General features: G+C 43.3%; 1 protein-coding gene across 4 annotated transcripts in view; it reads left to right on the plus strand.

Annotated features, from left to right (window-relative positions):
- The window catches only part of stxbp5a (syntaxin binding protein 5a (tomosyn)), a gene marked incomplete at both ends in the record, with an annotated part of 135,966 nt that overhangs the window by 86,310 nt on the left and 36,001 nt on the right, over positions 1 to 13,655 (plus strand). For all 4 annotated transcript variants that reach the window (XM_080790842.1, XM_080790843.1, XM_080790844.1 and 1 more), the window contains 2 exons: positions 5,608 to 5,671; positions 7,257 to 7,340. In XM_080790842.1, coding sequence (XP_080646968.1) covers positions 5,608 to 5,671; positions 7,257 to 7,340 — 148 coding nt within the window. The remainder of the gene's footprint in view (positions 1 to 5,607; positions 5,672 to 7,256; positions 7,341 to 13,655) is intronic.

Genomic DNA, 13,655 nt, shown 5'->3' on the forward strand with positions numbered 1-13,655 from the left:
CGTGTGTGTGTGTGTGTGTGTGTGTGTGTGTGTGTGTGTGTGAGGCACCTAGCATCCTGTTAACTGAGAGACAGCCGGTGAAGGGGGATTAGATAAATCAACAGTTCCAGCTGCAGCAGAGCTTAGATAATAAGGCTCCAGCTCTAACAGGCTATATATAGAGACAACTGACTGACTGACTGACTGACTGACTGACTGACTGACTGACCGCCCATAGGAGCTACCTTCAAATACACTGCTTCCCCCAAACAGCGGGTCGGGACCCACGTGTGGGTCACACACAGATGGTTTTTCCGTGTCACGACTTGAGTATGAATAACATTTTTGCGTGTCGCTAGCCCCTCCTATGGCCAGCTTTTGGTGTGTGCATGTGCACAAACTTTGTCCTACACAAACATTGACAATGAATGGACATGTTTGAGCTTTTGTGGGAGCGCAAACATTGTGTGACACAAACAACAACAATTGTGATTGGCCAGAATGAGATGATGTAGGATGATGTACGATGATAATTTTTTTTTATTACAATGAATGTAAAATAATTGTAGGCTATACATTTTATATAAAACAAACCTAAGAAATTCCATACATTAAAACAATCATAATTAAGAAGTAGTGACAATAGCTCATTTGTACAAGCTTGCAAAGCGACGCGCTATATGAGCGCTTCCCGGGCGAATGTCTCATTTCTGGTTCGGTCACATGCTAAAACGTTTGAGAGCCACTGTCACCAGCCCACCCAACACTGGTGGGCTGCCCAAATAATTGTATTGTTGTATTCATAATATAAACAATCAAATAAATAAATAAATAAAAACGTTTAAAAAAAAAAATAGTTCTCGGTGTGATGAGTAGGAAATTAAAGTATATTGATCCAAGCCGGGAACACAATCGATTGATTCATTAAAATTATATAAGTGGGAAATCAAAGCACGTTGAACAAAATCGACTGATGAAAATGAAAATGCTCTGAAAATGCACGTGACCCACCCGTCTGGCCGCTTATACACGGCAGCCAAATGTGGCCGCGAATGCTTATAGATTTTCAATGCAGAAAAGGTTGAGACCCAACTGCTGTAGGAGAGTATAGACGATTCCTTTCATCCTTTCCCTCTCTATATCCTTGTCCTTCTACACTCACACCCATAAATGTGACTGGAGGTGAGGGAATAAAACAAAGAAGTGTGCTACTGTAACCCATTCACAATTTAGGCATTTAGCAGACGCTCTTAATCCAGAGCGATTTACATTAAGCAAGAACAAAAAAGCATGGGAATACATCACATAAAAAGCATTTATCATGAAACATGCGTAAGCTAAGAACGTAACAGTGGAATATCTATCTAATGAAACTATACATATAATATACTATGTCTATGACTACATAAAATGCAATTATAGTGCTGTCTACATAACATGCTATAAGTCTGTATCAAATGCTATATCTAAGTCTACAGAAATGCTATCTAATGGGGTATAGGGTAAGTGCTATGGGCCATGATGGAGTCTGAAAAGGTGGGTTTTCAGACTACGGCGGAAGATTGGGACTCGGAGTGATGCTGCAGTTCTGACTGCAATGGGAAGTGCATTCCACAGTTTTGGAGCCAGAAGGGAGAACAGTTTTGGACGTGTGGAGCGTTGTCCCGGCGTTTTTAGTGAGGGTACTAAACCAACCAACCGAAGAACACACTGACGGGAAATGCACGATTCCATAGTAAATGCGACCTGTGGACGCAATCAACATATGGAATGTCAGAACAGGTCAGCTCCATATATGGAGATCTAAGGGTTTGAGGTCAGATGTAGAGTTGCTGGCCGGCTCCATATATGCAGATCTTTAAGGTTTGATAAGGTCAGTGTCATGATCTTCATATATGGAGACAGCCATATGGCGTGACGTGTCACGAGGGACCGACGGCCATTATGGTGGTGTGACGGACGGAACGACAGACGGACTAACAGGTTTTGCAGGTTTTCATAGTAATCTTGTATACATTAATTTGGTCTAAGGTAATTCCTTCAACTATGGCCATCTGCATTCCAGTAGCATTAGATAACATTGTTTGGCTGTCATCTTTGATGTTGGCAGATGACTTTATATATAATATTTCTGCCCATTGACTCAGCAGACATTCATAATAAGCTTGATGAAGCCATAAGAGATGACTTTATATATTATATTTCTGCCCATTGACTCAGCAGACATTCATAATAAGCTTGATGAAGCCATAAGAGATGACTTTATATATTATATTTCTGCCCATTGACTCAGCAGACATTCATAATAAGCTTGATGAAGCCATAAGAGTACTGACTGCAAATTCTTGCCAGCAAACTAACATTTATTCAGAATCAGGCAATTTAATAACACTGTAGAGGGGAATTAGGCAGATATTCGTCATTATTATTCAATAACACAGGTGAATACATTGAGGGCCTTCTAATAGAATTACAATATTTGAGCTCAGTATTCATCGCTTGGGACTGACAACAGCATGTAGCCAAAGTATTACTCTGCAGTGCTATATGCATCATTCATATTTGAGCAAACCTAGCATTCATGTGGTGTTCTCTGTGGAGGATTTTACATTGTATAAGTCCAAGCATTCCACATTATAGAGGAGGAGTGAACAGTCTAAAATACATTCCCTTTGCCTGTCAAAGAACCCTATAGTATTCAGGTCAATCTGCCAAATACTTCTAAGCTCATTAGAATCAGCTTCTCAGACTCAGTAGGACTCAATAGCGGACCCAGACACAGTTGAACAGTTTAAGCAGATTCTATTAAAAAGAATTATAGTTTGCAGTCTCGTAGTCAGAAAAGCGGGCAAGGGGTCAGTAATCCAAAAATATCCAGGAACGGCAAAATAATAAACGATAAACAGAGGCAAGGTCAGGGAGGAGGCAGATGTAGTAGTGAAGGGTGGTAGAATGTAATATCGGTGGTTAATGTCAAACCTTTGCTCTTGCAACATTAGAAGCTGTCCCATTTCTTGGGCAACGTTGTTGAAGGTCAACAGGTCAGATGAGTGGAGCTAAAAGCATTATCTGGCCCCACTGTGACGTCAATATCACCCAAAATGATACGTATAGCTTGCGGAGTTATAGTTCAGTCAGATATACTCGAGGGGGTTCATGCCGTGCATTCATATACTCAAGGGGTTAATATGCTGCATTACTGTGTGGGTGTATTCAGTGTGTGCAAGGCCCACATGTCATTGGCTGATGTGGCGGTCAGCTGACCAATTGGACGGGCTACTTAAGCTCACTAGACTACATGCTCTCCCTGCATGCCTTGCTTCTGCTTATGGTTCCTGGTTGGTGTTTTGTGATGTTTGCTCCCACCGCCACCCCAGCACCACCGGTGGGCTCTGTTATTTATGTTCCCCATGGGGGGGTTTTATTGTATATCTATCTCCCTGCTCTTAATGTTTCATGATGGTGTTTGATTGTGCCGAGCAGGGAGAAAAATGTAGCAGAGCCGAACGCCAAGATAAAATATTATATGCACACTTGTATTCTCATTCTATAATACATATTGGTTAAATCTATTCGTGAGTTGTCTGACTGAACTAATATTAACTTGTGGAAAAATACAGTACAACTGAAATATCACATTCAGACTAATAATAATCCCCTTTACTGCCCCCTGGCCTTCTCGTAGTGCAGAAGGAGCATAGTGCCATCCAGTTTCCCCATCAGCTTCTCATTATAAGCAGACCCGAAGCAGCTGGTCCACCTTTCCTTGACCAGCCAATCACCTCCAGCAGCACCCCACAGAACTGGCAACCCAAAGAAAACTGAATCATTCTGACCTGAGATCAGATTCTAAAAATGTCTTCTACATCCTGACAGTTCTCTGAAAAAGCTATGTTTCTATGTCAGTCGTTCTTCGATTTTTCAAAAATAGCAGACCTACAAGCTCGTAGCGTGCCACTCGGTGGCGCGCTATGAGCTTGTAGATCTGCTATTTTTCAATAGCTAAAGCAAAACATAATGCTAACACCTCAGAGTACAGGTGTCTGCCAGGCCAGTCATGAACGGCTTGGCTTCTAATGCTAATACACCCCAGGAGCATTGTTTCCTTTACAATTTAAGATATTTAAGAGACATATATGTATTTTTGTTATGCTAGATAACTTCCGTCAAGGGTAATAACAGACTGTAATGTCCCAAAAAGTGTCATGGCTTGTTTTTTTTTTAATGCATCTCCAGAATGTGCATTGTTTGCAATTTATTTTTTACCTTGTCCAGGGGAGGTCCGTTGAGAACAAATTCTATTTGTTTACATGCCAAGAGTGGTTTGTAGACCTTTTTATCTGTCATACAATAAGAGTGAATGGCCAACAACAATTATCTGATTGTGTTTGTTCTTTGCTGCAGCTGGAATCTTGTTCCAATCATTAAGGGCTTCTGGGCTTAATGATTGGGATGTGTCTATCCTTATCATCAATCCTTCTAAGCTTTCCTGACTGATAGGCATTCTGTGATGTGATGCTTCTCGTCAGTCTGTGGGCTACATTAGTCGTTGTAGGTCAAACTAGAGGGTAGGAACTTAGGAAGATCCTGTTGCCGCTTGCCAGGGAGAAGGGTCTGTGTGTGTGTGTGGTGGTGGTGGTGGTGGTGGGGGGAGATGGATGCATCTGGAAGGTAATCTGGAGGTATTCTGCAAGTGATGCAAAGCGGAAGGCAGACAAGGTTTTTTTCCGACTTTCCATTCAGACATGCAAATGCATGCAGACACAAGGGTACACACACATGGGCACGCACACACGAACGCACGCACACACACCCCTTGCGACTGTGTAGTTGACAGTGCCATCTATCATGCGTGGCAGTGGAATCGTGTCTTTAAACAGCCTTTTAGTGTCTGGGTTCAGTGGGTTGGTTGCGTGGCACCTCTGTCCTCCCCGGAGGACCTTCTCCACATGCAGTATACTCTTAACCCCACTCACACTCCACATGTGTGTCTCTGTGATCCCAATGAAGCCATGTGTGATTTCCATATATTAACCAATATTTTCGTTTTCATTTTCATTTTTTATATACCGGTATATATATATATTTTTTTCTCTACGATTTTTTTCTCCCAGTGTCAATGATCTAATGTAAGGGTGCTAGACTCTCTCTGCCAACCTGGGGAGAATAACGGACTGACCTCATGCTCATGCACGAGGAGTCCAAGCAGCTTCTTTTCACCTGACGGGGGGGTTGGACCAGAGTGTAGAGTAGGAGAGTAGCGACACGCTTTGATCTCGCCGCAAAGCAGGGTGCCTATGGGCCATAGTTCCAAACATTGGAACTATCCCATTGAGAGAGAATGAGCACTTTCGCATTCCAATGTTACAATGGGAGTCAACGCTATAGTGTCGCCACTCTCTCACTAGATTACTCTGGGTTGGACACGTTATTCCAACCAGTTCCTTTCCCCTCCTTTGTCGACACTCGACAAAGCCACGGCGGATTTAACATAATTTGATTTCCGTTTGTAAATTATTGTTGCCTGTACAGAAAGAGATTTTGCATTGAATCTCTCTCTCTGTGTCTCTCTCTCTCTCTCTCTCTCTCTCTCTCTCTCTCTCTCTCTCTATCTCTCTCCTATATCAGGTCCTCCAAGGCCCACCCTGGACCTGTGGTCCATATAAGTGATAACCCCATGGACGAAGGGAAGGTGAGTAATGGCTGTCCTCTGGACATTCACACACACACACACACACACACACACACACACACACACACACACACACACACACACACACACACACACACACACACGACGCTGGATCAATTCACAGTTGTAATGCATATAATATATAGTGTAGTCATACCAGTCTCATCAAACCTGCAGCTGTTTGACACGTGTTAATCAGGGCAGCCCCATCTTTGCTCGGCCTCACTTTGGCTTCAGAAAGCCAGTGGTGGAAAAAGTATAGGCTACTCAAATATATAAGTAAAAAGTATCAATACTGCAATTGTATAGGTCCGGAATTCAAGCTTTACTTGAAGAAAGTACTACTCTTGCAATAATAGAAAGTAACTAGTACGTTTTCATATAATTGTAGTGGAATAAATGTACAATATTTGACGTAAAAAGTATTGAAAATTGGAAATACTTTAGTAAAGTAAAAGTACCTTAGTAGTACAGTACTACACCACTGCAGAAAGCACACACCAAGTGTCTCGCCTCTATGTTCTATTCTTATGCTTCTTGGTCCTTTAGCTTTAGTCATCATCCTCTATTTATGTCTATATCTGTTATAATCTAGGGCAATTTCCTATTGATGTTCCGCCTGAGTAACCTTTGAACATATTGAAACGTCATTTGATCTTCCTCTTTCTGTGTGCGTCTCAGAAAGAGCCAATTCAGATTGACACGGTGAAATAAAAAATAAAAAATAAAGATTAGTCTCACTTGTTCACCCCGTCTTGTCTCACATTTCTTTCCCCTCTTTCTGCCCTTGGTTTTACTTGCCTCTCTACATATATATCCATCTATAAATGCCTGTGCGTATGTGTACGTACGTACGTGTGCACGTACGTATGTAATCAACGTAACTCGAGAACCATTGGCCCCACCGACTTCAAATTCGACACAGGCGTTCCGCACACCCACAGGGAGTGCAGTGCCCGGTGTCGAATCCGTTGGATAGCCGGTCTGTCCAGAATCAACACATGACTGACCATCATGCCTGACAAAGAACTCCATATATGGGCATAAAAGGGACACAGACATAATAACTGGGTGGGGCATTCATTTCCAACTTGCATCGTTCCAAGTAGGCCAGTGGCCAACGGGCACCACTCTATAGTGTCTGAAACAAAGCATACACATGCCAGGAAATAACATATTAAGAAGGGACTACAGCATCCTGAAACAACAGGGCTGTTGTTTCAGTTTGTTCATACCTGACTCTCTTTCATGCTACATGTTGATGGCAGAGAAATTGACTCTACTAGTCAACTACAGACTAAAATGTTAGGAAGGGACTAGTGGACAAGAAATCCAGTATAAGTCACTTTAATCAGCCATTACGACGGCATCAAGGCCCGCCAAAATACATTTTAGTCGACTATATCAACTGTATATATCTAGTCGACTAAAATCTTGTGATATTTAGTCGACTAAACTAACACTAAAACATGCCAGGTGACAAAAAAATGTGACAAGAACTAAATGAAAACAACTCAAGAGACTATATGACTATATTGTGCTGTCCAAATCAACACTGTCTCTCATTGTCGCTCTTCCTCTGCAGCTCATACTGGGATACGAGTCCGGCATCGTGGTCCTGTGGGACCTGAAATCAAAGAAGGCTGACTATCGTTATACTTACGACGAGGTGAGCAACTCTCCGTCACCCTCCTTCTCCTCTCACGGCTCCATAATGACTCCACCGTCGCTAGCTCTGCACTCCTCTGATCTTGGGGGAGAAAGCAGTGAAAAGCGGAATCTCATCCCATATTCATGAAGCAGCAGCTTTGAACAGACGGCGCGTGTTTGTGTGTGGCGCGTGGTGTGTGATGTGTGTGCAATGTATTGTTTACCTGCGAGAGTTGACGGCGAGGAGACAAAGGAGAATCTCTTTGTGAGTGCGTGCGATAATTCCCTTGAGTTGACAAGGCACATGTGTTAAGCATGTACTTTGATATGTATACCTGTACTGTACATCACACACACGTACCAATACACTTTCTTAATCGTGCGCACGCACGCACACACGTGCGCGCGCGCACACACACACACACACACACCACACACACACCTCCAGTGTGAATGAGGGCAAACACGTGAGCAAGCTGATGCCAGTGGGAGAAGATGCATGCTGACTATCAGGAAGGAGATTAGGAAAGCCTCCTGTCTCTCCCATTGGAATAGAGCAGAATTCTCTCTATTAATTATGGTGTCTCAAGCCGGCCTGTTTGTTGTTGGTTGAGCACAATATAGCACGTACTGCAGTGTCATATTATCTTGTCAAATATATTCTGAACCATGGTTTCACCCTGGCATCTGTAATCTCGGGTGGGGGCAGCGCATCTCCGGCCGATAGGTGAGAAGGGGTTTGCCGACGTGCGAACGGAGGGATCATTGAAAACGAAGGCGGCTTGCATGCTGTGGTTTGCGTGCACATGGGCTGCCAGCCTGCCAGAGTAGGCTATATCCTTTGTTGTTTTTCTTGTTTTTTTCGCCACCTCAGTTAGACTGCAAGCTCTAAACTGACTGGGCCTCTGGACCCTACGCCGTGATATATCTCACACACACACACACAAACACACACACACGGGCGCGCATTCGAGGTGGGTTGACGTTGATTCAATGCTGTGCAGCGCACATGCATGATCAGGCAGCAGGGCGCAATATTCCTGTCCCCTCTCTTAAAAGTTTCCTCCCATAAACTTTAATAATTATGTTGCTTCAATGCTTCTTTGTACCGCGCGTCTCTCTGTCTCTATACACTCCTCGACAACTCCATGCAGAGAGATAGCTCCGCCTCTGCACGCCACAAGCCCACGACACGTCGCTGATGCAACGCGGTGTTGGCTTGTAGATCATCTCTGTTCCCGCTTGCGCTTCTATGAAAAGGGTAGAAAATAAATAAATGGCGTGTGACCGCGTGTGGGAACCGATAGAGAGAACCGAAATTGAATTATTGTAATGGGTACCCGGTACCCAAGCACGTTCGTTTCGGTACATACGTACTTGGTCCCGAGCTTCGGGACCCACCCCTACATGCAACATGTTATTTTCACACCATCGTACACACAACAACGTATAAAATGGGGGTTATATGTGGCTAAATCACTAAAGACAAAGTTTGTTGGTGTTGGTGAGAAATGCAGTTGTGTTGACAGTGATTCCTGCAGTAAGTGTTTCTCTCCAAAACAATTAATCCAACACCCAAAGCTGATAAGCAGGCCAAGCGGCCCCGACTGCCCTCATATTGATTCTCAATTTTACCTATTTATTTGGCTTCCCCAATTCGCAAGCAAGTGATCTGTGGCTAATAACCTTTGGGTGTTGTTGGATTACTGAAGGATAAAATACCTACATTGAAAGAGAATCCATCCACCTACTTCATAATATTGTCTCCAAAATGAGCTTATGAACACTTAGCTGGCCACACATGTTAAGCTTTTCCTGAATTTTACTCTCTGGAAAGAACTTCATTTAACAAAAGGTTACCCCTCTTAAAGCAGTTAAGCGCGTGTCATTATTTGTTACACCCGAGGCAGCATTTGCAGGAATAAAAGCAGGTCAAATAACAGGTACTGTATGCAAAGCACATTGTGTGTAAGAGCATCTTAGCGAACGCACACCGTTTGTTAATGTCAAACGGTTCATAAATTCACAGTAGTGGTGTAAGCAGATTGAATGACTTCGGGAACACACAGTTCACCGACATACAGACACTCATACAAACACACAACAGTATACACTCGCTTGTGTGCAAAATGACCATGCACGCGTCGACACGAGGGTGTCTCTGCGTAGCACTTATACGCCGAGTCACAGTGTCAGGATAATGAGATTACTACTGTACTCATGCTGGTGTTGCCCTCATTGGCGGGGCTGTCATTTTGTATGCGTGCTATGATAGTCACCCAGGACCCTGTATAATTCTGTATGTGTGCACATCTCTCTCTCTCTCTCTCTCCTTCTCACACACTTCTCAGATAAGCTAATATGCCCTCGCTGCTCCTAAAGGCATTCCAATCTCCGCCGCTGAAGCTCCTAAGGGACTCTAATAATGTCTTATGGCTCATCTCTCCTCCCCCGGCCCCGTGGTTACACCTCCCCAGAGGCGCACATTACACCGCTTCTCATTGGCTCAGTGCAAACGCACGCCAGAGCAGACCGCGCCGAAAAACAATGATAATATATATATTTCATTCATTTGTTATTACCTCTGGCTATATAAGCGATGTTCACATCGTTTCCAGGGTCAGATCTGAAAGTACAACTACCTGGATCGAGGGTGGGCCCTGGGGGTTGACTAATGTGAATTGAATGTGGGCTAATTCATATTTAAAGATCCTAAAGTGGAATCAAAGTGGTCCCCGAGGACCCAGAGAGAGAAGTACGGTTGTACTGTAGGTGATGCTGTACCTCAAAGGCCCCGTCTCTAAAGCATTGTATAAACATACTTACAAAGGCATTGTAATCTTCGGTCAATATGAATTCTAATCTGCTGCAGCAAAAACAAAGTAGCAGATCACATTGTGAGCTTGTGTTTTTTGTGATGTGAATTGGAATGCATTACTGTATGCCAGATTTTCATGAAAGCAAGGCATGCTTGTGAAAGTAAGGGTGAAGAGTGTTCTACTGTCAGTTTTTTATCTTTTTTTTTTTTTTTTACTGAAAACGACCGTACGAGAAAATATTAATTGCCACTTAGCTTCTGATATCGCTGCTTCTATCAAGGTTCACATGAAAATGCTGGTGTTTTTTTTTTCTCCAATTCTTGGCTCCCACCCATTTTCACATATTATATATATACTGTAGGTCATGGATGTGTGGTAATGATTCAGCATAAACTCTCATTAATTGCCATTTGCCGCTGATGTCAGCAACAAGACAGTGCTGTAAAATGTACATCATTTTCGCACTGCTATCTTTTCATGTGCAACGTATATATATTGCTTTCTTTTTTTGCTTTATTTCAGTAGCTACTTGGTTTGTTTTCAAAGTTACTGTATATCCTCCTCAAGGACTGCTGAGAAAATGACAGCTCTTTGTCTAAGCACAGACAATCATCTCTATCAGGCGGGTGTTTGGTACTTTACACAGAAAGCATTATTTTAGCTGACAGTCTATGCTAAAGACGCGCTGCTGCGCTCCTCTTTCCCGCCTGCCGAGCATCGTGTTTCAAAGATCCTGCTGCTCTTTTGTGCTGCTCTTTTGATCCTCCTGGCGCTACAGTAGTGTCTGACAACCGGGTAACTTACGACCGTACATTTAATCGTTGTCACCAGTCTACAGCACGTTTACGTTGTTTCAGCTACCTGTAAGCTATTTGCGCTATACTAACACAAATGACAGCACAGCGACGGTTGCACGCGTCGTTCATTAAACGATGCGTGTGAGCCGCTATGGACATGATATCCAAAGCACTCCCTCGGCTCATAAAACGCTTTCTCTGAACACAGACCCTAATTCTTGTGTGTCCTTCTTGGACCAGTGTCCACCGTGGTTCAGAGACAGCAGTTTGGTAGTTGTGGTTGTGGGCCTGAACTGAGGAAAGTTGAGAAGAGTGAAGGTCGGTTTTTATACACCGACTTGCATTTTGGCTTTTTTTTATACTATCTTGCAGGATTGATTTCAATCATGTAACTAAGCCAAACGTAGGCATAGAAGTTTTTTGCCATAACCCCAAAACAGCTGAGAGAGCATCCCTTCCCCTGGGGGTTATTATCCAGCAGTGGACTGCTATTCTTAACTGTGGTGGATCAGCAGTACGTCATATACTCTGCACGGCTCCGTCTGACTCAACACCCTGGACCCAAATCTGGCTTTGATCAATGACCCGCATTGTGGCCAGACTTTGATTTCCGTTGCCTTCCTTCCTCGCCCCTCTGTCCGTATCTCAGGCTAACTTTCCCCTTTTGCTTTCTTCACTCTTCTACTTGTTGGAGGGGCCAGGCCCGGAGGGCCTTTGGTCCATTATTGTATTGGTGTGTTTTTTTCTTCTTCTTCTTCTGTGTGTGTGTGTGTGTGTGTGTGTGTGTGTGTGTGTGTGTGTGTGTGTGTGTGTGTGTGTCACTTTGAACAAGCATAACTCATGCCTCGTTTGGCCAAAATCCGTGGAACTTATTTACACATGTGACCTTGACTCATGCGGAACACATCTGTCACTTTGTGACAGATATTTATATATATATATATATATATATATATATATGTATATATAGCTGCAAGCAGCGATAAGAGGGTCCAAGGAATTAATTCATTCATTCAAGTACAGAAGCTAAAAGCAAGATCTACCAAGTTCAGAGTTAACTTTTGGTACCTTGAATTTGGGGAAATGACTTGATCTGGTGTGGCATAATAAGAAAAAGATATATGCACATTCGCACGATAAGCGAGGCGCGGGAATGGTGGTCGAGCAGCCGAGTGACAGCTCCCTCTCAGCCCTGGAAGTGCAGACAATGTGCCCGAATGTGATGACCTCATCACATTTTGTGATGACGGCTATGGCCATTTTTAGCCGAAGGAGTGTTTTTCGTACACAACTTATTGCAGTGGATTCAGAATCATGAAAACCCCCTAGTTTTACACGTCACATGCTATGCTTAAAGTATATTGACATTTTTAAAATGTTCCCTCATACCGGTAGGTTGTTAATGGTACCCCAACTTTCAGCAGCTGTCACAGAGTTTCCCAAGGGAGTTGGCTTGGAACAGTAGTAGACACCTTTATAAACACAGTGGTGAAGACTGAAGAAAGCTAGTGGTAAGCAGTTTTTTTTGCAGATTGCCCTAACTAATTGGCTGTTTATGCATCAACAGATCCAGGTGTGATGGGGGACACGCTTTCTTTCGTACTCTGTTTTGCACACACGCATGCACACCCACGCACACACAAAACTGGGACTGGAGATATCACAGCTGTGATTAACCTGCAATCCCTTTACCTGTAAATGAACAAGAAAACAAGTTTGTTTGCACACAGATCTGCACCTCATCACACTGGTTGTATTTCTAGCCTGTGTCCACACCAACACATACAGCCATTGATTGAAAGGGCATCGACAACACATTTTTCACTGAGGAAAACACAAAAAGGGCTTTATTGAATTAGTAAGGCCATTTAATTACCCCTTCATCAGTTGACAGCACAGCGTGTTTATTTTTTATTGTACTGCATTTTGCAGGTTTGATGCTATAACAATTTGTTATAGCATATAGAACTCTAGATTCCTAGAGTTCCATCTTGCAGGATCACTTTGCATTTCTTCTACAGTACATCAGACAAACAATGCTTTTTTCAAAGACCATGGCAATGATAGTTATCCAATCGGCCCCAAAGATTTGATTGTGATTCACTGCTGCAAATAACATGCGTTTGTCTTGGATGGAAAGTGAGAAATGTCTCTTCTGGGCACGACTAAAGAGTTGTTTACCACGCAGTGAATAGAAGCTTCATTTTGCCAATGACAGGCATTCCTTTTCAAGGACAGCTTAGTGTCGGAGCAATTTCATTGGTTATGGTTAGTGGAATGGTTAAAAGGTGCAGTGTGTCAGAGGGAATCAAGTGTAATACTCAAATACTTACAATGTCTTAGTTCTAAGGAATGCTCTCTCTCTCTCTTATACACACACACGCATGCACGCACACACGCACGCACTCACACACACGACAGGTGTTGGGAGATCATGTGGTTGATGGTGTCTGCACTAGACTCCTTCCCAGCATTTTTGTGGTGACTGTTCTACATTGTGTTGTTGCTAGCCCTGGTCCAGTGTGTTAGCAAACTCGCTAACACACTTTTTGAGTGGTGCAACCACTCCTACAACCAGCAATGTCCGTGTACCTGTGTACCTACCTGTGTAAATAAGCACGAGTATGTGACTTATTTATACCAGTAGGGGGCGCCAGAAACAGAGAGAGGGGTAGTGCTGTGTCTCTAATGAGAGAGAGAGAGAGGGGGGGGGGGGGG

This window comes from Protomyctophum bolini (assembly GCF_963924005.1).
Source record: "Protomyctophum bolini genome assembly, chromosome: 19".
Lineage (NCBI taxonomy): Eukaryota > Metazoa > Chordata > Actinopteri > Myctophiformes > Myctophidae > Protomyctophum > Protomyctophum bolini.